The 26155-nt window shown below is 43.0% G+C and overlaps 1 protein-coding gene across 5 annotated transcripts in view; it reads left to right on the forward strand.

Moving 5' to 3' along the window:
- Positions 1-212: 212 nt before the first annotated feature.
- The window catches only part of LOC109896890 (E3 ubiquitin/ISG15 ligase TRIM25), a 32101-nt gene continuing 6158 nt past the window's right edge, over positions 213-26155 (forward strand). For 2 of the 5 annotated variants that reach the window (XM_031832147.1, XM_020491324.2), the window contains exons 1-8: positions 213-285; positions 4564-4839; positions 10611-10808; positions 11712-11930; positions 14796-14891; positions 15196-15429; positions 15721-15743; positions 19201-19346. In XM_031832147.1, coding sequence (XP_031688007.1) covers positions 4582-4839; positions 10611-10808; positions 11712-11930; positions 14796-14891; positions 15196-15429; positions 15721-15743; positions 19201-19346 — 1174 coding nt within the window. In that variant the 5' untranslated portion in view covers positions 213-285; positions 4564-4581. Of the gene's footprint in view, positions 411-4563; positions 4840-10610; positions 10809-11711; positions 11931-14795; positions 14892-15195; positions 15430-15720; positions 15744-19200; positions 19347-26155 lie in introns of all 5 variants that reach the window. The other 3 variants (XM_020491325.2, XM_020491321.2, XM_020491322.2) reach the window with 2 other exon arrangements.

The raw sequence follows: 26155 nt of genomic DNA on the forward strand, positions 1-26155 counted from the left end.
ACAAATCAAAATGTATTAAGAAATGGTCCCTTTTAAAATATTTAACTGATTTGGAAAATCATTTAGAATCATTCAAATGTATGCAAAACAAAATGTCACTTCCCGTCTGGATTTGATGTGGTTTTTCTTTATGTAATCCCTCTCTGTCTGTTCCGTATTGTGTTACTGTTTAATAATAATACAAAATAATACAAAAAAGTTCCACGCGCGCATTCTAGTCACGTGACCCTATCAGCTTGCCCGCAGCGTCACGAGGTCACGAGAGAGTTCACTTTCGGTTCCCTGGTAAGAATGGTCGAAGAACAATTGTAAGTGCCTGAATCATGTTCATTGGAGATACCGGTATGGCAAGGAATGGGACAGGCTAAATAGAATTTGTGAAATACGGTGTCCTCTATAATAGACGTAAGGTATGTACGGCAATGTTTGTATTGTCAACGCCTAGCGCCACAAGGTGCGCTTGCGCTGCTATTATGCCACCTATGATAGCTAGCTAATTAATTAACTTTAGCTAGATAGCTAACGTTAGCGCTCTAAACTACAACATTCCATGTAGGTCAGCGTATTCTATTTATCATATAAATCGATTTGAACTCAGCTGCTTTTGTTTTGAGCCATTGCACTTGCATACAAGACGTAGTTAGATGTCTCCAGTATCGTTGACGATGAAAGAGTTAGCTAGCTACAGTGCATCTAAAGAAAGGGAGATGTCATGTACGGTGCTTCTTCGGAAAGTATTCAGACGCCTTGACCTACTCCACATTTTCTTACGTTACAGCCTTATTCTAAATGTATTACATCCCCCCCCCCCCTCAATCTACACACTCAATAATGACAAACCCAAAAAAGGCTGAGACATTTTAGCAAATTTATTAAAAATAAAACACTGAAATGTTATTTACATAAAGTATTCAGACCCTTTACTACTCACTTGAAGCACCTTGAAGCACCTTTGGCAGTGATTACAGCCTTGAGTCTTCTTGGGTGTGACGCTACAAGCTTGGCACACCAGTATTTGGGGAGTTTCTCCCAGTCCTTTCAGATTCTCTTAAGCGCTGTCAGGTTGGATGGGGAGCGTCTCTCTCTACACAGCTATTTTCAGGTCTCCAGAGTTGTTCGATAAAGGTTCAAGTCTGGGATCTGGCTGGGCCACTCAAGGACATTCAGAGACTTGTCACAAATCCACTCCTGCGTTGTCTTGGTTGTGTGCTTAGGGTCGTTGTCCTGTTGGAAGGTGAACCTGTCTGAGGTCCTGAGTGCTCTGGAGCAGAATTTAATCAAGGATCCCTCTGTACTTTGCTCCATTAATCTTTTCCTCGATCCTGACTAGTCTCCCAGTCCATGCCGATGGATAAACTTCCCCACAGCATGATGGTGCCACCACCATGCTTCACTGTTGGGAGGGTGCCAGGTTTTCTCCAGATGTGACGCTTGCCATTAAGGCCAAAGAGTTCAATCTTGGTTTCATCAGACCAGATAATCTTGTTTATCATGGTCTGCAAGTCCTTTAGTTGCCTTTTGTCAAACTCTTAAGCGGGCTGTCATGTGTCTTTTACTGAAGAGTGGCTTCCGTCTGGCCACTCTACCATAAAGGCCTGATTGGTGCAGAGGTGGTTGACCTTCTGAAAGGTTCTCCCGTCTCCACAAAGGAACTCTGGAGCTCTGTCATAGTGACCATCAGGTTCTTGGTCATCTCCCTGACCAAGGCCCTTCTTCCCCGATTGCTCAGTTTGACCACGATGCCAGCTCTAGGAAGAGTCTTGGTGTTTACAAACTTCCTCCATTTAAGAATGATGGAGGCAACTGTGTTTTTGGGGACCATCAATTCAGTTTACCACAGGTGGACTCCAATCAAGTTGTAGAAACATCTCAAGGATGATCAATGGAAACAGGATGCACCTGAGCTCAATTTTGAGTCTCATACAAAGGGTCTAAATACTTATGTAAATAAGGTATAGAGGTCGACCAATTATGATTTTTCAACGCCGATACCGATTATTGGAGGACCAAATAAAGACGATACCGATTAATTGGCCAAATTTTTAATTTGTAATAATGACAATTACAACAATACTGAATGAACACTTATTTTAACTTAATATAATACATCAATAAAATCAATTTAGCCTCAAGTAAATAATGAAACATGTTCAATTTGGTTTAAATAATGCAAAAACAAAGTGTTGGCGAAGAAAGTAAAAGTGCAATATGTGCCATGTAAGAAAGCTAACGTTTCAGTTCCTTGCTCAGAACATGAGAACATATGAAAGCTGGTGGTTCCTTTTAACATGAGTCTTCAATATTCCCAGGTAAGAAGTTTTAGGTTGTAGTTATTATAGGGATTAAATGACTATTTCCCTCTATACCATTTGTATTTCATTAACCTTTGACTATTGGATGTTCTTATAGGCACTTTAGTATTGCCAGTGTAACAGTATAGTTTCCGTCCCTCTCCTCGCTCCTCCCTGGGCTCGAACCAGCAACACAATGACAACAGCCACCACCGAAGCAGCGTTACCCGTGCAGAGCAAGGGAAACAACTACTAGAAGGCTCAGATCGAGGGATGTTTGAAAACGATATTAGCGTGCGCTAACTAGCTAGCCATTTCACTTCGGTTACACCAGCCTCATCTCGGGAGTTGATAGGCTTGAAGTCATAAACAGCGCAATGCTTGACGCACAACGAAGAGCTGCTGGCAAAACGCACGAAAGTGCTGTTTGAATGAATGTTTACATGCCTGCTTCTACCTACCACCGCTCAGTCAAATACTTAGATGCTTGTATGCTCAGTCAGATTATATGCAACACAGGACATGCTAGATAATATCTAGTAATATCATCAACCATGTGTAGTTAACTAGTGGTTATGATTGATTGTTTTTTATAAGATAAGTTTAATGCTAGCTAGCAACTTACCTTTGTTTACTGCATTCGCGTAACAGGCAGTCTCCTTGTGGAGTGCAACGAGAGAGGCAGGTCGTTATTGCGTTGGACTAGTTCACTGTAAGGTTGCAAGATTGGATCCCCCGAGCTGACAAGGTGGAAATCTCTTTCTTCCCCTGAACGAGGCAGTTAACCCATCATTCCTAGGCCATCATTGAAAATAAGAATGTGTTCTTAACTGACTTGCCTAGTTATGGTTAGGTACAGTCGTGCAACGATTGTGCTTTTTTCACAAATGCGCTTTTGTTAAATCATCCCCCGTTTGGCGAAGTTGGCTGTCTTTGTTAGGAAGAAATCGTCTTCACACAGTTCGCAACGAGCCAGGTGGCCCAAACTGCTGCATATACCCTGACTGTTGCAAGAGAAGTGACACAAATAAATTCATGTCAGCAGGCAATATTAACTAAATTAATACTTACCTTGGCTTCTTACTGCATTCGCGTAACAGGCAGGCTCCTCGTGGAGTGCAATGAGAGGCAGGTGGTTAGAGCGTTGGTCTAGTTAACTGTAAGGTTGCAAGATTGAATCCCCGAGCTGACAAGGTAAAAATCTGTCATTCTGCACCTGAACAAGGCAGTTAACCCACCGTTCCTAGGCCGTCATTGAAAAATAAAAATGTGTTCTTAACTGACTTGCCTAGTCCAGTAAAGGTGTAAAAAAGTCACCGATTTCCGAGTGTTATGAAAACTTGAAATCGGCCCTAATTAATCGGCCATTCCGATTAATCGGTCGACCTCTAAGGTATTTATATTTTTTATAAATCAGCAAACATTTCTAAAACCCTGTTTTTGGCTTGGTAATTATGGGGTATTGTGTGTAGATGGATGAGGGAAAACGATGTAATACATTTTAGAAATAGGCTGTGACGTAACATTGTGTAAAATTCAAGGGTCTGAATACTTAACGAATGCACTGGTGAGTTATGAGGCTACTATCGGAATTGAAATTGGCCAATTTCTTTTGTCATGCAATATTTGAAAATACAAATTTTCACTAGCCGGTGGGCTAGTTGTGCGCATTTTCTACTGTTCTAGTCCTGTCTGAAAAGTAGCCACGGGCTAGGGGGCTAGCTTATTTTCCATCCCTGTTCGTTACATCTTGCAATGAAACCGTTTACTGTTCATGGCAAACAGAAACAAACCCAACGAAATCTGGAGGGACCAACATTAATTTGTCCAATAGTAACTGGTTTTCCAAGGTAAAATCTTTTCCGTTTGGAGTAAACGGTTTCAGTCGCAAAACCTTTTGCAACATCAACCTAATGAATACACCCCAGCAGATATTCAACTCCGACCACAAATTACCTTTGAATTTTAGGTTTTGTCAGCAAGTTCAGAGCTGGGTGACTCATCTCTTACACTTTTCATCCAACATCTACAGTGTTTATTGAAAATGAGAAGATAAAAGTTTAAATCTAGTTATGTTTTAAATTGCCAAATGTGTTAATACTTATCTGTTCACCTCGAAATACTCCAATAACCATGTTTTATATTAGAGGGACATAAACTTCTATCAACGTTGAATTTTTCTCTACAAACCACACATACCTTGGCTCTTCCCCCTCTCACATCAGCTCAGCTCAGCTCCCTTCCTTTCCCCCTTTTTCTTCCCATCTATCAGCTTCCTCCCCTTCCCATCATGGCTACCTCCATGGATCAGTCCACTGTTCTTGAAGATGAGCTCACCTGTCCCGTGTGCTTGGACCTGTTCCGGGACCCCCACCTGCTGCCTTGCGGCCACAACTTCTGCCTCCTCTGCGTCCGCCGCCTCAAACGCCAGGCAGAGCGAGGTCGCTTCCGTTGCCCAGAGTGTCGCGAGAGCCACCGCTGCTCCGGAGCCTCGCAGAAGAACTTCAAGCTGGCCAACATCGCCGACGACTACCGCCTCCGGGGACAGGTATGTGTGTCCTGGGGCCATTTTCACAAAGCGTCTGAGTAGTAGTGCTGATCAGTTTTACCTTTTCAATCTTGGATCAGCACACCTACTCTGAGACGCTTGATACATATGGCGCTTGGTCATAGAAGTTGTGGTAAAAGCAGAAAAGTAAAGTAGTTCAGTTTATAGTAGGATTGTCTAAGTTAATGCGTGATGTTTATCGGCGGAATTCTTTTTTACGTCGTTAATTGCGTCTCCATTTGTTCACCGCACTAAACCTTTTAAGTGCACCTGTTTCCGCATTGACTCTTTTAACCCATAAGAGTCTAAGCCGGGGGGGGTCTACTAAGCTATATGGAATTGTTTTAAGCTCGTCTTACCAAGGATCATTTTGCTTTTTGAAATTTACGACCCCTTGGGGGAAAAAATACATCTAATTATTTGATGATTTTTTTGGGGGGGCCTTACTGCTATTAGCTCATAGAAACCTATTGAATAACAGCTTCACCGCATGGAACCAGGGGTGTAACTTTTGTTTTAGAAGAGGGGAGGACATAACCTGGCAGGTGGTCTGAATTTCTTTTGCTCCCCTAAAATGTGGGGATGATATACAAAAAGTGCTGTAATTTTTAAACGGTTCACCCGATATGGATGGAAATACCCTCAAATTAAACCTGACAGTACTTACTTTGACTTCATAGTCATTGTTTGTTTTCAAATCCAAACTTGGTGTATTGAGCTGAAAAATAAATTACTTCCCAATAATTATGGAGGGCACTGTAATTCAGATCACAGGCCTAATAGTACTGTAGTGCTCTTTTCACTTGCATACAATATAGCTGGATCACCCCATCCTGCCCCTAGGGGTCCACCGCCCTGCAGCACCCCAACACACCCCACTCAGCTTTAGGATCTTAGTGAAACATTTATTATTGGTTTCAGGTGTGTTACTCCAAGGCCAGAGTGACAACCAACAGTATGGCAGACCCCCAGGGCCAGGACTGAGCCGCCCAGCAGCTAGGGATTGCATAAATAGGTATCTCCCCTGACATGGGCATGTTTTCAATAGACTCCTTTTGTCGTACAGTGTTCCATATAAGGCATCCAGAACTTACAAAAGTTGCACAGTATACCCTTAATCGTGTAATAAATCAAATCTAGTGAGGCATCACATTTCTTCCATCTATTGTGACATTGCGCGAGGATAACCAACCTTAAAATTAATGCCAATGCAATTAGTCGTGTTGTCGTTGAGTCGTTGACTATCATTAAATGTGAAGACTGTATATTATCAAATCAATTTTCTGTGTGATTTAAACTAATCATGTAACTTTTTATTTAACTGGGAAGTCGGGGCACCATGGGAAAATGTTTGGTCTAACTCTTCCGATATTTTCATGTCTTATTGACTACAGTCAATTTTCCCATTTAGAAGGCAAACATCACATTACGTCTTTCACAAATAGTTTAATATTTACTCATTCATTTTATACAACATTGAGGTAGAAAACTAATAACTGAGGAATGTACACTTCCAGAGATACCATTATCCTGTCCTACTGCCTTTCCCGATGTCACAAAATTAAACAACTTCGACAGGATTGTTATTTAAATACCCACGGACCATTCCCACATTCTCAAAAATATAAAAATGGTTTAGTCTCAACTTCAAGACGATTCCGAAATTCCGTCTTTTTCTTTGCATCTCTGCCTAGAAGGCCAGCAACCCGGAGTTGCCTCTTCACTGTTGATGTTGAGACTGGTGTTTTGCGGGTACTATTTAATGAAGCTGCCAGTTGAGGACTTGTGAGGCGTATTTCTCAAACTAGACACTCTAATGCACTTGTCCTCTTGCTCAGTGATGCACCGGGGCCTCCCACTCCTCTTTCTACTCTGGTTAGAGCCAGTTAGCGCTGTTCTGTGAAGGGAGTAGTACACAGCGCTATACAGTCTTCAGTTTCTTGGCAATTTCTCACATGGAATAGCCTTAATTTCTCAGAACAAAAATAGACTGACGACTTTCAGAAGAAAGTTCTTTGTTTTTGTCCATTTTGAGCCTGTAATCAAACCCAAAAATGCTGATTCTCCAGATACTCAACTAGTCTAAAGAAGGACAGTTTTATTGCTTCTTTAATCAGGACAACAGTTTTCAGCTGTGCTAACATAATTGCAAAAGGGTTTTCTAATGATCAATTAGCCTTTTAAAATGATAAACTTGGATTAGCTAACACAATGTGCCCTTGGAACACAGGAGTGATGGTTGCTGATAATGGGCCTCTGTACGCCTATGTAGATATTCCATAAAAGATCTGCCGTTTCCAGCTACAATAGTCATTTACAACATTAACAATGTCTACACTGTATTTCTAATCAATTTGATATTTTAATAGACCAAAAATGTGCTTTTCTTTCAAAAACAAGGACATTTCTAAGTGACTGAACCTTTTAATTGATTTATAAAAAAATAAAATGTACCCCTGTTTTTCTTTCCAATTCCATGGTATCCAATTGGTAGTAGTTACAGTCTTGTCTCATCGCTGCAACTTCCGTACGGACTCGGGAGAGGCAAAGGTCGAGAGCCATGCTTCTTCCGAAACACAACCCAACTGAGCCACATTGCTTCTTGACACAATGCCCATCCAACCCGGAAGCCAGCCGCACCAATGTGTCGGAGGAAACACCGTACACCTGGCGACCTGGTCAGCGTGCACTGCGCCCGGCCTGCCACAGGAGTCGCTAGTGTGCGATGAGACAAGGATATCCCTGCCGGCCAAACCCTCACTAAACCCGGATGACGCTGGGCCAATTGTGCGCCGCCCCATGGGCCTCCAGGTCGCGGCCGGCTGCGACAGAGCCTGAACTCGAACCCAGCATCTCTGGTGGCACAGCTAGCACTGCGGTGCAGTGCCTTAGACCACTGCGCCACCCCAAGCTTTTGAACAGTAGTGTATCTGTTTCCATTCATCAATAGTGTCTCCCAGATCTTCCTCACTTTTTTTGTTTTACATGTTTTGTGTCATCGGTAAAATCCTCTATCAACCCTTGATACGTTTTGGAAATAGTCTGACAAACCTCTAAAGTTTATCTTTGAATCTTCTGGCTTGTCCAGTGTTTGCTGCACAGACAGAATAAAGTGTTGCATCTGCCAAAGTTCACCTCAGCGCCGTCAGACTGGTCTTCCCAGGTTGCCTGACCCTCCTGAGACCCCTGTCACTGTTTGAACCTGCTCAGATGAGGCATGACAAAGATTGACCTTGGTGTACATTATATTATCCAAAAATAGAATCAATGGTTCAATAATTGAAATGACCATTATTCCCCGATTCTACACAGTAGCCTGCCCTTCAACTCAAGATTGCAGCTTTGTATCCATTCACTGGTTGTAATAATATACTGCAAAATTAACCTGATCACTGCAGACTGGTCTTCCCTAGGTGTCTGACCCTGCTGGGACACTTGTCACCATCTGATCCTGCTAAGACATGATGAGCATAGTGTTGTGTACTGACTGTGCACCATGACAGTGAAGCTTGTAGCGCTGTTTATACCGTGTCGGTGTGAGAAGTATGGAATTAGCTAGGGAAACTGACAGATTAATAACGTTACATTGCTATACTGACTAAGAAATCTCACATTGTGCTCTCAAAAATGGTCAGAATATCGGTCTTCAATTGTTTGACCGCTGGTTTCATCGTTTGATTCCGATGTAGTGGGATTGAGGCAAAAATAATAACAAAAGTTATTGAAAACTAGCCAAGTTCATTTACTTCTGTTGAAATGCGACAAAACAAAGGCTACAAAACATTTCCATACACACAAGCTGTTAGATACAACTACCTGACAGATAGCTAGAGGCTGGAGCTGAACTGGCTGTGGTAACTACTAAGCTAGCTAGCTAGTTAATTCGCTTCAGTTGAGGGAGGATGAAACATGTAACGCATTAGCTAACGTTACATGTCAGTTACACTACCAACTCAGCACTGCTAATAAATAAAAACATTTATGTTAAGTCAAACAGCATATCCTTGTCAGTGATTTCAGTCAAATAAAGAGTAGCCAGTTTCTGCTCTGCTTGCTTTTACAACTCTGAGAAAAAGCACAACACACACAGGCAACAGCTGCCTCTGTTGGAACACTCTGTGATGTCCGCACAGTCCTAAATCCAGCCGGCATGTGCCAAAGAGTCTACCCGACCACTCTGATACCAGTGCAATGATAAAACTGGGGGGAACAAATGCAATTTGTCCCCCCCCCCCGTCTCCAGTGAAAGTTGCGCCCCTGCATGGAACAGACGACCGTCTGTAATTTTTTTCTATGTATATTTAACACCTTGTTTTTTTGTCAGTCTCCGAAAATTCTTCCATGTATTTCTTTCAACTGGTACCGGGGGACCTTCAGACTAGTCTTGTGAGGCCTGTGGGTGTCCTAGAGCAAAACAACCGACATATACGTGTTTGTGAGAGACTCACCTTTCCACAGACGGTTAGTGGGTGTCCTAGAGCAAAACAACCGACATATACGTGTTTGTGAGAGACTCACCTTTCCACAGACGGTTAGTGTGTAGCCCAAACTGTTCGGACGCTATAGACACAAGTTGACAGATCGTCTGTACTTACTTCAGACAAGTCCCAAGATGCTTGTGGGGGTCGTAAAGCAAAATGGAGAACACAAACATGTTCGTGAGAGTCTCATCTTTCCACAGAGGGGTCATAAAATATTTCAGATGCTACAGACGATTTGACAAACACTGCTCTAGCTCTGTCACCTTTCACTACATTGAATTTAGGGGGTTAAGCGCAGAACAAAACACAGCTACAGTCAATGCTTGCGCCTTCAGCTACATCGCTGAAGTACCGTGTGCCTCCAGGCAAAATCGTAAAAGTTATGGCTAATATTACTGGAGCTATGTTTTCTTTCTGCTGTGGATTCGTGCTTATGTCGAGGGCCATTTTAAATGACCCCGAAGTCGCTAAACAAGCAATATTGTTTAGCTAGTAATGTTACTTAGCTAGCTAGCCAACCGGATAACTTGACCTTCTGTGCACATTTGGATGGCACAGGAAGGACTGAAATGGAATAGGTTACTCAAAGAGATGCTTCAAAGGTAGGTTGCATATGCAACAGTGGGGTGTGTATGATTGTGTGTGTGAGAGGATGTGTGTGAGTGGGTTATCTGAACAGTGCATATAGTTAGTGTTTTCATAACATTGTTGGACAAGTTTAAAAGCTCTTTGTATCCATAGAGCCAGTTCTTTTTTCTAATAGTCACACTCATTTAGAAGGCCTGAAGCTTTAACAGTACTTAAAGGTGTGGGTGTGTGAGAGAGTGTGTAAGTGCTGTGCGCGAATTACACTTCAATAACATTAATGAGAGGGAATAGGCCTACTTAAACACTGGGACCATTAATTAATAAGCTGTATGTTCCAGTGACTTTGTCTGTGGTGAGAAATGCTATTAAAACATTCTGATGTAGATCATTTTGTGTTTTACGTCCCTTACAATCAAGCATAATATGCCTGTAATTCAATGCACTGTTTGAAATGGAAGAATATTTATTTATGGCCAAATTTGAGCAAATTCAAAAATGTTGATTTAATCGTGATTACCGAATGCCATTCATTTAATATATTTTTGCTATTTTATAGGACTGTCACTGTGATGATGACCTTAGTTTTAGGATAATTAATCTATACAATAGCTTACTCTACTGATTCATAGCCTATAGGTCTGCCACAAAACACAGCGTACTCTATTCCTTGTCCTTTCTCTGTGCTGTCACTATGATGTCCAGGCAGCGTTGTCAAGACCACAACAACCAGATGGTGGCCGCCCGGCAACAGCCAAGACCCCTGTGTCCGTGCCCTGTGACTACTGCCGCCCAGGGGACATTAGCGAGGCGGGGAAAGGGGAACCTGGAGCTCCCGGGGCTGGAGGAGAGGTGGTGTTTGCGGTGAAGACGTGTCTGAAATGCGAGGTGTCCATGTGTCAGGTAAAGATACATGGAATATTGCTATTCAGCACCCATAATTCCAAATATGTTAGTGTGGCACCCTTGGTAAAGCACTGTGGAGCAGAAGTATTCCAACATTATTCTGCTATCTAAGTCTACGTTTTTGCGCAGCATCAGTATTCTCAACACATTGTGTGTTTTCGAGCACTACGGCTAACTAAGCTGAATGTAGACGAAAGTTGGCGAGTGAAGTCTGTGGAGGTGCATCTGCGACAACCGAAAGTCGGACGCTAGTAGTTTTTCAACAGCAAGGCTCATATCAACATGGCAATGTCAACAGAGCTGTGATTCATTGGTGAAAAAGTACCCAATTGTCATACTTGAGTAAAATAATAGATACCTTAATAGAAAGTTACTCAAGTAAAACTGAGTCACCCAGTAAAATACTTATATAAAGCAAAACGGAGAGCACCGTTGTCTTGTTTTTATTTTATTTACCGATAGCCAGGGGCACACTCGAAAACTCTGACATAATTTACAAAAGATGCGTTTGTGTTTAGTGAATTCCCCCAGATCAGAGGCAGTAGGGATGACCAGGGATGTTCTCTTGATAGGTGTGTGAATTTGACAATTTTCCTGTCCTGCTAAGCATTCAAAATGTCTTTATAAATGTCAAACTTTTCTATACCCCCATATCACACACACAAACTTAAAACATAGACTGTGTACAATTCAATTGGTTAGAGAGGTCTCAAGTATCACTTTCATTTGTGACCTCTTGCTTTAGAATTACGGAAAAGTTGGTTCCTGTTTCAGTCATGTCTTTGGCCATGTTTGCGTTGGTCTTACAAAACTCCCCTGATGATTGATTGACAAATAGTGCCTCCCAAATATATATTTATTTTAAAACATGACTTTTTTTCTTAATTTTGTCTGTGTCAGGAGCATGTGAAGCCCCACCTGGAGCTACCTGCATTTAGGGAGCACCCCCTGACCGAGCCCCTGGGAGACCTGAGGAAGAGGAAGTGTCCCGAACATGATGAGATGTACCGCTACTACTGCATGGACGACAGGATGTGTGTCTGTAATGCCTGTACCATAGAGGGGGGCCACGCCGGACACACCATCAAGACCCTGAAGAACACCATGAAGGGTCTGAAGGTAAAGGCTCTAGAGTTGGAACCTAAATGACAATGATTGTAGGAAGAGCGGTAACATTAAGAGGTCTCTGTTGGTTGGTCTACTAGTCAGGAGGGTGATGTACATGCCTAAATGTAGCACTCCAAAAACCAAAGAACATCATGAAAGATCTGAAGGTAAAAGCAGACCTGCCAAAATGCACTCATTTTGCGTACCAACTATGCAATTCTCTGTACACAATTCTCTGTACGCATGTACTCAGGTACGAGATCCGAGTTAAAAGAACGCAGAAATTAATAAGGCCTGATTTTTGTTTTTCCATGTTTTTAAAATATTTTTTATAAAAACTAAATCCACTGAGTAAATCTAACATCCCGATTCTTGAGCTGCAACACACAGACATGTACAGAGTTTGTGTCAACGGACATGGAGATTAATACATCATTATTGGACGTAGCTACCCCGTGTCTGCCCCTCCTGTTTGTTGTGATGCTGAGTTTGCCGACTGTCAGCTGTACGTAAACTCGCGGACAAATCTCTTTTTGACTCTGTGTGTTGTGGAAAGGTCAACACTAATAGTTTTTCAAGCTAACTTTAGCGAACATGAGATGGTCATTCAGTGGGCTCTAAAGTGCCAGCAGTTCACTCGCATTTGCTAGTGAAAGAAAGTGTGATATACATTTAATTCTGCGTCCCATTAGTTGTATTTTCCACGTAACAGTACGAGGATCATGCATCCTGATAGACTGTAACTGTAATTATGATCCACGTCACAAAAAGCATTACAAAAGTAAATCTAAACATCATGGCATTAAATGGAGTGGGGAGTTTAGAAGACTGCGCGATGAAGAATGCATGAGTGTCCGGTATTAGCTATAGAGGCAATGCTTCTAAAATGCCTTTGCACTAGATTGGAGATTATATACATTTCGAAAATCTGAAATTATGTTTGCGCAGCAAAGAAATCCAATAGGCACCTTTTACATAGGCTGAAACACCGGACTCTTCTAGCGATAGCGTTCAGATTCCCTTTGCGGTAGCCTACTTCTATTCTGTGTAGCCAGTTTGCGGTCTGTCGATGCAATCATTTATTTCTGTTTATATGTTTTCAAAATTATTTTCCTTTTGGTGTTTAATTAGGAACCGTGTCTAAAAAGCCAATACTTGTGAGCTGGCCCTAGTGATTGGCTCTGTTTGAGAGGTGACAAGCGTTCCTCTACTATAGAGACTGAATTTGGGGGCCAAGGCAAGCTGGATCTGAAGACCTTCTATGCAGATGTCAGAAACTTATTTTCCTCTGCAGTAAGACTACATGTTGCTGAAATTACCATTTGGAGATGTGCTCCTCCAGCATGCAGTGGTCGCTGACATTGCCAACAGGCAGACTGCTAAGTTCTCATCCCTCAACTTTTTCATGGCCCGCTTTCCTTGCATTATTCCTGAGGGAGCCTCTGTTGATCAGGCAACAACCTTTTGAGTCTGGTCAACATGCGCACGGATCAGACCTGGAGAGAAATCGGCACAATGAAAAAAAAAGGGGGGGGGGGCAGCCTGGTCTACTCCCACCTTTCGGATGTGATGCTGGGGATATTGGTTATATTCCACTGCAATGCAGACTGCTAATGAATATTCAGTCTCGTTTCCAAGAACAAAACCCAGTACAATGCCTCCCTCAGTACAGACATGCTGAGTGCCCTCGTTACCAAGAAGGTTTCAATGATTGCCAGAGGAACTGTTTGCCACAGAGAAGTCTACCCTGATGCCCTGCTGCATAAAGCTATTATTTCCTGAACATTTGAAGGTCTCCAGAAGATTTGTTCTCACCCACTGTTTCCTATCATAGTGTTTTTATTATGAATAATATGGTTATTTGATACTGATGCTCTGCTTCAAACATTTGTTGTTCTTATCATATCAGAGTTTAAAAAAAAAAAGGGTATCGTGGATTAAGACGTTGGTACATTTTGTACCTAAACAAATTACCTATTTGTTTAATAAAATAAGAACTCCAAGAATAAAGACCATTTGTGTTCTTTCTAATTACATCTTGTTAGTGACTTTTACCATATGTGTAAATGGAATAATGTCAAGAACGTATTTGAACCTTTTATAGACTTGATTTGGTACAATTCTGTAATTGCGATCATACTCACAAACAGCATGAGCGTGCGGGGGAATGAGAACCCCAATTCGGTTGAATTTCCAATTTGCTACGTGCTTCTGGTACTCTAAAAAGTTGGACAGGGTTGGCAGGTCTGTTAAAGCTCTGCTAGAACATACTCCCAAGCAAGAAGAATATACCCCCTATTACTTTCAATCAAACAGAAGGTAAACACACACACACTCAACAGTGAACCACACATACACACACACACACACACAGATACAAAGACCACACTTATGTGCTCTAGACTAGGCTGCCACAGATAGGCTATTGAGTCTAGAACACAGGTGAATATCATTTTATTGTTGTCACTAGTCTGACATGGTTGAGCGAATGAGACAATGTGCGAGTCCCAAATGGCACCCTATTCCCTATAGTGGGTAGAAAGCTATCCCATAGGGCTCTGTTCAAAAGTAGTAAACTATAAAGTAGCGTGTCATTTAGGACTCATAATAACTTGTGATCTCACTGTTTGAATGACTTGTTCAACCCATTTCCAGAAGTGACTTGTCTGAACCAATGAGAGAAAGGGAGACATTTTCAGTTCACCATTTACCCTCACTATAGTCTTGTCATAGTGAATGTAGGTAACACTGGTTCTCCCCCTGTCTCTATTTCTCTTCCCCCTAACTCTCTCTCTTCCCCCTAACACACACTCTCTCCTCCTCTCTCTTCTCCCCCCAAACTCCTCCCGGTTTCTCCCCCTCTCTCTGGTCCCTCAGGGCATTCTGGAGACCCAGCTACAGAAGGTGGACAGGAAGTTGAGCAAAGCAGAAAAAACTCTCCAGGAGCAGAAAGTGGAGGAACAAATTAACAAGGTAAGTGTTCTGATCCAGGATATGTTTTGTCTTGTAGACTGTATGAATATGATATGGACGGGGGGGACCTGATCCTAGATCGGCACTCCTATTCTGAGACACTTTCTGAGTACCGACCCGGACTCTTATCGTAATGTAAGATGTCATGTATTTGTTTGTTCACAGAGTTGTATATTTTCATGCATTTTACTTTAGTGGCAGACGAAGAGAGACTTTGGACACTGATTAGTTGGTTTTCTCTGGTTAAACACACGCACGCACACCCCTGCCCCCATCTCTCAACTCTCTTTCTCTCTCTGTGCAGAAGTTCCTGGAGGACTCGGACCAGCGGATCATGACGGTGGGGGAGGAGTTACAGGTCCACCTGGAGGGCTTGCTCACAGCCTTAAGGGACTGTACCCGCTCCCAAGAGAGCGAGTGTGGCCCCAACATCCAGCGGAACATAGCCAAGGTGACCCAGGATCACGCTCGTCTGCAGGATGTCCACAGCAGAATCCAGAACCTCGCCCAGGAGAACGACCCCTTCCGCTTCCTAGAGGTCAGTGTGTGGTTTTTCATTTGATTGTTTTCATTTAACAAAATGTTTTTAAATTATAATATATTCAGCCAAACAATGGATATACAGTTGCGGCCAAATATATTGGCAACTTTACACTTTTCTTAAATAATTCCCTATTTCTTCTTAAAATAAGTTGAAATTTCAAACAGTTTTGGTCACCACACGTTGTTGGATTTTCAACATTGCAGAACCAATTTTATTTTTGTTAATTTTTCGTTCTGTTTTCTGGAACTAATAAATATTAATCCTTTTCTCTGATTTGCTGTTTAGGCATACAAATCATCAAGCAAAAAGTAAGTTATTGTTGTATGTTACAGTGCCTTCAAAGTATTCCACCCCTTGACTCTTTCCATATTTTGATGCTACAGCCTGAATCTCGAATGTATTCTGTCACTGGCCTACACACAGTACCCCATAATATTAAGGTGGAATTATGTTTTTAGACATTTTTACAAATTAATGAAAATCTTAAATGTCTTGTGTCAATAGGTATTCAACCTCTGTTATGGCAAGCCTAAATAAGTTCAGGAGTCTGCTTCAAGTCACATAATAAAGTGCATTCGGAAAGTATTCAGACCCCTTGACTTTTTCCACATTTTGTTACGTTACAACCTTATTCTAAAATGTATTAAATAAATTTAAAAAATCCTCAATAATTGACACAATACCCCATAATAAAAAATTGAAATATTACATTTACATAAGTATTCAGACCCTTTGCTATGAGACTCGAAATTGAGCTCAGGTGCATCCTGTTTCCACGGATCATCCTTGTGTTTATACAACTTGATTGGAGTCCACCTGTGGTTAATTCAATTGATTGGACATGATATGGAAAGGGATATACCTGTCTATATAAGTTCCCACAGTTGACAGTGCATGTCAAAGCAAAAACCAAGCCATGAGTTCAATGCATTTGTCCGTAGAGCTCAGAGACAGGATTGTGTCGAAGCACAGATCTGGGGAAGGGTACCAAAACATTTCTGCAGCATTGAAGGTAGCCAAGAACACAGTGGCCTCCATCATTCTTAAATGGAAGAAGTTTGGAACAACCAAGACACTTCCTACAGCTGGCTGCCCGGCTGCTCCCTTGGTTAGGGAGGTGACCTAGAACCCGATGGTCACTCTGACAGAGCTCCAGAGTTCCTCTGTGGCGTTGGGAGAACCTTCCAGAAGGACAACCATCTCTGCAGCACTCCACCAATCAGGCCTTTATGGTAGTGTCTAGGCGGAAGCCACTCCTCAGTAAAAGGCACATGACAGCCCACTTGGAGTTTGCCAAAAGGCACCTAAAGACTCTCAACCCATGGGAAACAAGATTCTCTGGTCTGATGAAACCAAGATTGAACTCTTTGGCCTGAATTCCAAGCATCACGTCTGGAGGAAACCTGGCACCATCCCTACGGCGAAGCATGGTGGTGGCAGCATCATGCTGTGGGGATATTTTTCAGCAGCAGGGACTGGGAGACTATCGAGGGGAAGATGAGCAGAGCAAAGTATAGAGATATCCTTGATGAAAACCTGCTCCAGAGCACTCAGGACCTCCGACTGGGGGCGAAGGTTTACCTTCTAACAGGACAACAACCCTAAACACACAGCCAGACAACGCAGGAGTGGCTTTGGGACAAGTCTCTGAATTTAATTGAGTGGCCTAGCCAGAGCCCAGACTTGAACCCAATCAAACATCTCTGGAGAGACCTGGAGAGACCTGAAAATAGCAGTGCAGTGACACTCCCCATCCAACCTGATGGAGCTCGAGAGGATCTACAGAGAATAATGGGAGAAACTCCCCAAATACAGGTGTGCCAAGCTTGTAGTGAAAATTTGAGGCTGTAATCGCTGCCAAAAGTGCTTCAACAAAGTACTGAGTAAAGGGTCTGAATACTTATGTGAAATTTCAGTTTAGTTTTATGCATTTGCAAAAATACTAATAACCTGTGTTTGCTTAGTCATTATGGGGTATTGTGTGTCAATTGAGGGGGAAAAAACAATTGAATCAATTTTAGAATAAGGCTGTAACGTAACAAAGTGGAAAAAGTCAAGGGGTCTGAATACTTTCCGAACGCACTGTAAGTTGTATGGACTACTCTGTGTGCAATACTATTGTTTAACATGATTTTTGAATGACTACTTCATCTCTGTACCCCACACATACAATTAGTGTCCTCCTTCATTTTTGTAACAGTGACACATTTGATGTTGTTTTGTCTCTGTACTCCAGCACTTTGTATTTGAATACAGCCAACAAGTTTGATGTAGAGTAGAGTCACAAGCAAGTAGAGTCACAAGCTTGATATCATTGGGTGCTAGGAATATGGGACCAAATACTGCATTTTTGACTACTTCAATACACAAGTGAATTTGTACCTGTAGTTTTGGTCCCCAAAAATAGTCCCTATGTGCACAAAGTGCTGTAATTTCTAAACGGTTCACCCGAGATGGATGAAAATACCCTGAAATTAAAGCTGAGATTCTGCACTTTAACCTGAATGATGTGCTGCAGTACAGAGCCAAAACAACAAAAATGTTGTCTCTGTCCCAATAATTACGGAGGGCACTGTATCTGTAAGGTCCCTCAGTCGATCACTGAATTTCAAACACAGATTCAACCACAAAGACCATGAAGGTTTTCCAATACTTCACAAAGGGCACCTGTTGGTAGATGGTTAAAAAAAACAGACATTGAATATCCCTTTGAGCATGGTGAAGTTATTAATTAGACTTTGGTTGGTGTATCAATACACCCAGTCACTACAAAGTTACAGGCGTCCTTCCTAACTCAGTTGATGGAGAGAAAGGACGCTCAGGGATTTCACCATGAGGCCAATGGTGACTTTGAAACAGTTAGAGTTTAATACTGTGATAGGATGTGAAAATGTGGCAAAGCAATTTGTCCAGAATACAAAGTGTTATGTTTGGGGCAAATCCAATACAACACATTACTGAGTACCACTCTCAAGCATAGTGGTGGGTGCATCATGTTATGGGTATGGTTGTAATCGTTAAGGACTGGGGAGATTTTCAGGATTCAAAATAAATGGAGTGAAGCTAAGCACAGGCAAAATCCTAGTGAAAAACCTGGTTGTCTGCTTTCCACCAGACACTGGGAGATTAATTCACCTTTCAGCAGGACAATAACCTTAAAATCAAAGCCAAATATACAATGGCGTTGCATACCAAGACAGGGAATGTTCTCAAGAGGCCAAGTTACAGTTTTGACTTAAATCTAATTGAAAATCTATAGCAAGACCTGAAAATGGTTGTCTAGCAATGATCAACAACCAATTTAGCAGAGCTTGAATAATTTTGAAAATAATAATGGGCAAATGTTACACAATCCAGATGTGGAAAGCTCTTAGGCTTACCCTTAAAGACTCACATCTGTAATCGCTGCCAAAGGTGCTTTACAAAGTATTGACTCAGGGGTGTTAATACTTATGTAAATTACATATTTCTGTATTTCATTTTCAATACATTTTCTAGAAACAGGTTTTCACTTTGTCATTATTGGGTTTTGTGTGTAGATGGGTGAGATGTATTTAATCAACTTTATATTCAGGCTGTAACACAACTAAAGATGGACTAGTCGAGTAGTATAAATACTCTCTGAAGGCACTGTATACCTGAAATGTGTCTGTCTGTGTGGGGTGTAATATTATATGTATTGTGTGTCTCTTGTCTATGGGTGAAATGCCATTTGCAGTGCATCTCTCATCCTGTCTTTTTTTTTTTGTAATGCGTGTGTTCCAGTTTCTGCAGGCAGTTGAAGAAGCCCCTCTTCTACCCAGAGTATGTTGGTGTGGACACTGAAGGCCTGGCCGAAGCCCTGGAGGTTAAGCAGGATGACTTCCTCACTAATGTACGCTCCTGCATCTCTCAATTCATCGACGATATCTGTGAGTAACAGACGTGTTTGCGTGCGTGAGTAAGTGAGTGAGGGGAAAGAAAGAGGTGTGTGTGTGCGTGTGCGATAAAGGAACCAGGGTGTTGGAAGTTTAGAATAATTTGAATAGATTTTGAATTTGTGATTCATGCACTAGTGTTGTCATGATACCAGGCCAAGTATTATCTCGATACCACGGGGGAACAATTCAGTGTCCTAGGGTACTGGTCGCCCCGTCCCCCGGACACTTGTTACTGTCTTCTGAACGTTATGCGCATGTGCTACACACAAAACCTGTCACTGATTTTCACACTTCACTCAATGCAACATATATGGATTTTTTATTGTACCTTTTCCCCAATTTTGTTGTATCCATTTGGTAGTCAGTCTTGTCCCATCGCTGCAACTCCCGTACAGACTCAGAAGAGGCGAAGGTCGAGAGCCATGCGTCCTCAGAAACGCGACCTGCCAAACCGCACTGCTTCTTGACACACTGCTCGCTGCACCAATCCGTTGGAGGGAACTCCGTACACCTGGTGACCGTGTCGGTGTGCATGCACCCGGCCTGCCACAGGAGTCTAGAGCGAGATGGGACAATGATGTCCCGCTGGCCAAACACTCCCCTAACTCGGACAACGCTGAGCCAGTTGTGCGACACAGCCAGGTATCAAACCCGGATCTGTAGTGACGCCGCCAGCACTGTGATGCAATGCCTAAGACTGCTGCACCACTCGGGAGGCCTACACACATTAATTCACACTGTTCACTGTATATAATAGAATACTGCATTGAATGGCTAATTTGCTCATATTTGCAAAGCCCTACCTGTGATTTGGCTGGAGGAATGGACACAGACGCACCTTCCCTCCCTCACACACTGTCTCCCTCTCTCATTAACACACACACCACTTTCTCTTCCACAAACACACACACACTACTCCCAACTTTAAAAACGTTAGGCACCAAAACAGAATGTAAGGAACACCAGAAAGTGATAGATTATTTTTTATATAGTTAGGCCTATATGAATCCTACCTTTTGAAGACCCCTTTCCTTCCTGAGCAATGTTTTTTGCAATGTTTGCAGTTCTTCCTTTTGTCTTTTGGCATGTGTGTTGAATCGTGTCACCCACCTTGCGCGTCTTTGTGATGGTTGCTTTGGGCCCCAAATTCAGCCATTTCCAACACCAGCTTCTCTTGGAAGGCAAACAGGGAGAGTGGGCTTTGACCATTTACTTTGGCAATCTGCTTATGGAGAATGAAGGCATTTACTGTTGCCATGTCCACAAAGTGGTTTAAAAAAAGTAGTGTACCACTTTCCGGTCTTGTGGAGGACCTGGTAGTAGCCTATCAGAGCATCAGCTAGTTTGCCACCCCCCATGGTGGCATTATAGTCCTTCACAGAAACAGCAATGGGGACATTCTTTCTCACCCATGCCCTTTGGCATTTTTCACCCTCCTCGAGACATGGTTGTTTTTTGAATGTCTTATGCTGTGTGGTGAGCATGGTTACTTCTCTAGTGTTCCTCCATTTCACAAAAAGCAGCTTGTTAGTCCTGATCCAATGTATGGACCCCCTCTCCGCTTCGTTTGTTATGTAATTTACCTTAGAATCGGTTTCCCCACGAATGCTACAAGCCCCTACTTGCTTTTTCAAGATGTCTAGTATAAAAATTGTGCACAAAGAGCTTGTTACCCACTGCCAAATAAGAAGTCCATCAGCTGCATAACAGTCATAACTAAGGCCCTTTCTAGTGGGTGTGATCGCCTTGCCTTCATAGATGAAAAAGTTCCACGTGTAGGCAGAGGCTGAATCGGCTAGCACAAAGAGCTTGCTGGGGAGGGGTGGCTCACAAACGGCATCATCCAAATCCTCTGCATCCATATCCTGATGAATAAAATCTAGGGATATATTGTTGTAAGACACACAGAATTACAGTTGACTAAATTTACAAAACGACATTACTATCAAGTAAAAACACCAAGCCTAAACTTTATCTGTACAGTGACTTGCATAGGTGTGAAGCACACACACAATGCAAACAGTAACACTTTGGAGGCAGAGGTGAGAACCACAAACATACACTCCCTTTTTCTTTAACGAGTCCAACGGGAAGGATATACTGCTTCTTCGGGAATGGGCACAAATCCCCGTCATTTGCGTGAAGAAAAGACTGAGAAAAAGGGGGCAGAGGTTGGGCTGCCTTCTGAGAATTCGTAGGTGAGTGAGTCAACTCCCACTGCCATCTGTTTTATTGGCCAACGTGCAGTCATAGGAAAATAAAATGGATGACCAACGATCAAGATTATACTACCAATGGGACATTAACTGTAATATCTTATGTTTCACCGAGTCATGGCTGAACGCTGACATGTATAATATAGAGCTGGCAGGATTTTCCATGCACCAGCAGGACAGAGAAGCTACCTCTGGTAAGACGAGGGGCGGGATGTGTGTCTATTTGTCAATAACAGCTGGTGCGTGATGTCTAATATTGAAGAAGTCTCAAGGTATTTATGATAAGCTGTAGGCCACACTATCTACCACGAGAGTTTTCATCTATATTATTTGTAGCTGTCTATTTACCAGCAGAAACCGATGCTGGCACGAAGAGGGCACTCGACCATCTGTATAAGGCCAGAAGCAAATAAGAAAATGCTCATCCAAAAGCTGCGCTCCTAGTGGCGGGGGACTTTAATGCAGAGAAACATAAATCCGTTTTATCTCATTTCTACCAGCGTTTCACATGCAAACAGAGGATATTAAAACAACTCTAGACCACCTTTACTCTACACACAGAGATGCATGCAAAGCTTTCCTCTGCCCTCCATTTGGCAAATCTAACCATAATTCTATCCTCCTGATTCCTGCTTACAAGCAAAAACTAAAGCAGGAAGTATCAGTGACTCGCTCAATACAAAAGTGGTCAGATGACACGGATGCTACGCTACGGGACTGTTCAGACTGGAATATGTTCCGGGATTCATCAAATGGCATTGAGGAATATACCACCTCAGTCATTGGCTTCATCAATAAGTGCATCGACAACATCCCCACAGTGACCGTACGTACATATCCCAACCAGAAGCCATGGATTACAGGCAAACATCCGCATCGAGCTAAAGGCTAGAGCTGCAGTTTTCAAGGAGCGGGACACTAATCCGGATGCTTAGAAGCAATCCCGCTGTGCCCTCAGACAAACCATCAAACAATCAAAGCATCAATACAGGATTAAGATTGAATCTTACTACATCGGCTCTGACACTCGTCGGATGTCGCAGGGCTTGAAAACTATTACGGACTACAAAGGGAAACCCCAGCCACGAGCTTCCCAATGACGCGGGCCTTTCAGACAAACAAAATGCCTTTTTATGCTTGCTTCGAGGCAAGCAACACTGAAGCATGCATGAGTGCACCGGTTGTTCTGGATGACTTTGTGATAACGCTCTCGGTAGCCGATGTGAGCAAGTCCTTAAACAGGTCAACATTCACAAAGCTGCGGGGCCAGATGGATTACCAGGACGTGTACTCAAAGTATACCCGGACCAACTGGCAAGTGTCTTCATTGACATTTTCAACCTCTCCCTGACCGAGTCTGTAAAACCTACATGTTTCAAGCAGACCACCATAGTCCCTGTGCCCACGGAAGCGAAGGTAACCTGCCTAAATGATTACCGCCCTGTAGCACTCCCGTCGGTAGCTATGAGGTGCTTTGAAAGGCTGGTCATGGCTCACATCAACAGCATTCTCCCACATACCCTAGACCCACTCCAATTTGCATACCACCCCCAACAGATCCACAGATGACGCAATCTCACTCCATACTGCCCTTTCCCACCTGGACCAAAGGAACTCCTATGTGAGATTTCTGTTCATTGACTACAGCTCTGCGTTCAACACCATAGTGCCCACAAAGCTCATCACTAAGGACCCTGGGACTAAACACCTCCCTCTGCAACTAGATCCTGGACTTCCTGATGGGCCGCCCCAGGTGGTAAGGGTAGGCAACAACACGTCTGCTACGCTGATCCTCAACATTGGGGCCCCTCGGGTTTGTGCCTAGTCCCTCCTGTACTCCCTGTTCACCCACGACTGCGTGGACAAACACAGCTCCAACATCATCATTAAGTTTGCTGATGACACAACAGTGGTAGGCCTGATTACAGACAACGATGAGACAGCATTTAGGGAAGAGATCAGAGACAACAACTTCTCCCTCAATGTGAGCAAGACAAAGGAGCTGATCGTGGACTATAGGAGAAGGCGGGCCGAACAGGCCCTCATTAACATCGGCGTGGCGGTAGTGGAGTGGTTTGAGAGTTTCAACTTCCTTGGTGTCCACATCACCAACGAACTATCATAGTCCAAACATACCAAGACAGTCGTGAAGAGGGTACGACAAAACCTTTTCCCCATCAGGAGACAGAAAAGATTTGGCATGGGTCCCCAGATCCTCAAAAGGTTCTACAGCTGCACCATCAAGAGCATCCTGACCAGTTGCATCACTGCCTGGTATGGTAACAGCTCAGCATCTGACCGTAAGGCTCTACGGCCTAGTACATCACTGGGGCCAAGCTTCCTGCCATCCAGGACCTTTATACTAGGCGGTGTCAGAGGAAAGCCACTTAAAATTGTCAGTCTCCAGTCACCCAAGTTACAGACTGTTTTCTCTACTCCCGCATGGCTTGCCGTACCGGAGCGCCAAGTCTAGGTCCAAAGAACTCCTTAACAGCTTCTACCCCCAAGCCATAACACTGCTGAACAATTAATCAAATGGTCACTGGATTATTTACATTGACCCCCCCCCCCCCCCCCCATTTGTTTTTTACACTGCTGCTATTCGTTGCTTATTTTCAGTGCATAGTCACTTCACCCCTACCTACAAATGTAAAAAGTACCTCGACTAACCTAATAGTATAGGCTAACCCCGACTAACCTAATATACAGTACCCCCTGTATATTGCCTCGTTATTGTTATTTTATTGATACATTTTTTTACTGTAGTTTTATTGGTAAATATTTTTTTTAACCAACAGTGCAGTTCAGGAAAGAGTTAAGGGCTTGTTTGTAAGCATTTCACGGTAAGGTCTACACATGTTGTATTCGGCACATGTGACAAAGTTTGATTTGAGCGTTTAGTGGACTCTCCAAAGTTACAAGGATGTAACTTAAAACAGCAAATATTAAACACAGACAATAACTATTTTGGAATTATATAACTTTGAAATGACTTGTTACATAGGCCTATATAAACTAAAGTACAAAAAGCAACTTATAAAAAACGAAATACATATAGTACATTAGCTAAACTCAGAAGATTTTTTTTTTCCCTTTTTCAGGACCCTGTCTTTCAAAGATAATTCGTAAAATCCAAATAACTTCACAGATCATCATTGTAAAGGGTTTAAACACTGTTTCCCCATTCTTGTTCAATGAGCCATAAACAATTAATGAACATGCACGTGTGGAACGGTCGTTAAGACACTAACAGCTTACAGACGGTAGGCAATTAAGGTCACAGTTATGATAACTTAGGACACTAAAGAGGCCTTTCTACTGACTCTGAAAAACACAAAGAAAGATGCCCAGGGTCCCTGCTCATTTGTGTGAACGTGCCTTAGGCATGCTGCAAGGAGGCATAAGGACTGCAGATGTGGCCAGGGCAATAAATTGCAATGTCCGTACTGTGAGACACCTAAGACAGCGAGACAGGACGGACAGCTGATCGGCCTCCCAGTGGCAGACCACGTGTAACAACACCTGCACAGGATCGGTACATCCAAACATCACACCTGTGGGACAAGTACAGGATGGCAACAACAACTGCCTGAGTTACACCAGGAACGCACAATCCCTCCATCAGTGCTCAGACTGTCCACAATAGGCTGAGAGAGGCTGGACTGAGGGCTTGTAGGCCTGTTGTAAGGCAGGTCCTCACCAGACATCCCCGGCAACAATGCCGCCTATGGGCACAAACCCACCATCGCTGGACCAGACAGGACTGGTAAAAAGTGCTCTTCACTGACGAGTCGCGGTTTTGTATCACCAGGGGTGATGGTCGGATTCACGTTTATCGTGGATTCCCGTTTATCGTCGAAGGAATGAGCGTTACACCGAGACCTGTACTCTGGAGCGAGATCAATTTGGGTCCGTCGTGGTCTGGGGCGGTGTGTCACAGCATCATTGGACTGAGCTTGTTGTCATTGCATGCAATCTCAACGTTGTGCATTACAGGGAAGACATCCTCCTCCCTCATGTGGTACACTTCCTGCAGGCTCATCCTGACATGACCCTTCAGCATGACAATGCCACCAGCCATACTGCTCATTCTATGTGTGATTTCCTGCAAGACAGGAATGTCAGTGTTCTGCCATGGCCAGCGAAGAGCCCGGATCTCAATCCCATTGAGCACGTCTGGGAGGGTGAGGGCTAGGGCCATTCCCACCAGAAATGTTTGGGAACTTGCAGGTGCCTTGGTGGAAGAGTGGTGTAACATCTCACGGCAAGAACAGGCAAATCTGGTGCAGTCCATGAGGAGGAGATGCACTTCAGTACTTAATGCAGCTGGTGGCCACACCAGATACTGACTGTTACTTTTGATTTTGACCCCCCCCTTGTTCAGCGACACATTATTCCATTTCTGTTAGTCACATGTCTGTTGAACTTGTTCAGTTTGTCTCAGTTGTTGAATGTTATGTTCATGCAAATATTTACACATGTTAAGTTTGCATTAAATTAATGCAGTTGAGAGGACGTTTATTTTTCATCTGAGTTTATATAAAGTCATAAATCATTTACTTACAGCTCTAAAAGTAGATCCAA

This window comes from Oncorhynchus kisutch, linkage group LG9, assembly GCF_002021735.2.
Source record: "Oncorhynchus kisutch isolate 150728-3 linkage group LG9, Okis_V2, whole genome shotgun sequence".
NCBI classification, from domain to species: Eukaryota; Metazoa; Chordata; class Actinopteri; order Salmoniformes; family Salmonidae; genus Oncorhynchus; species Oncorhynchus kisutch.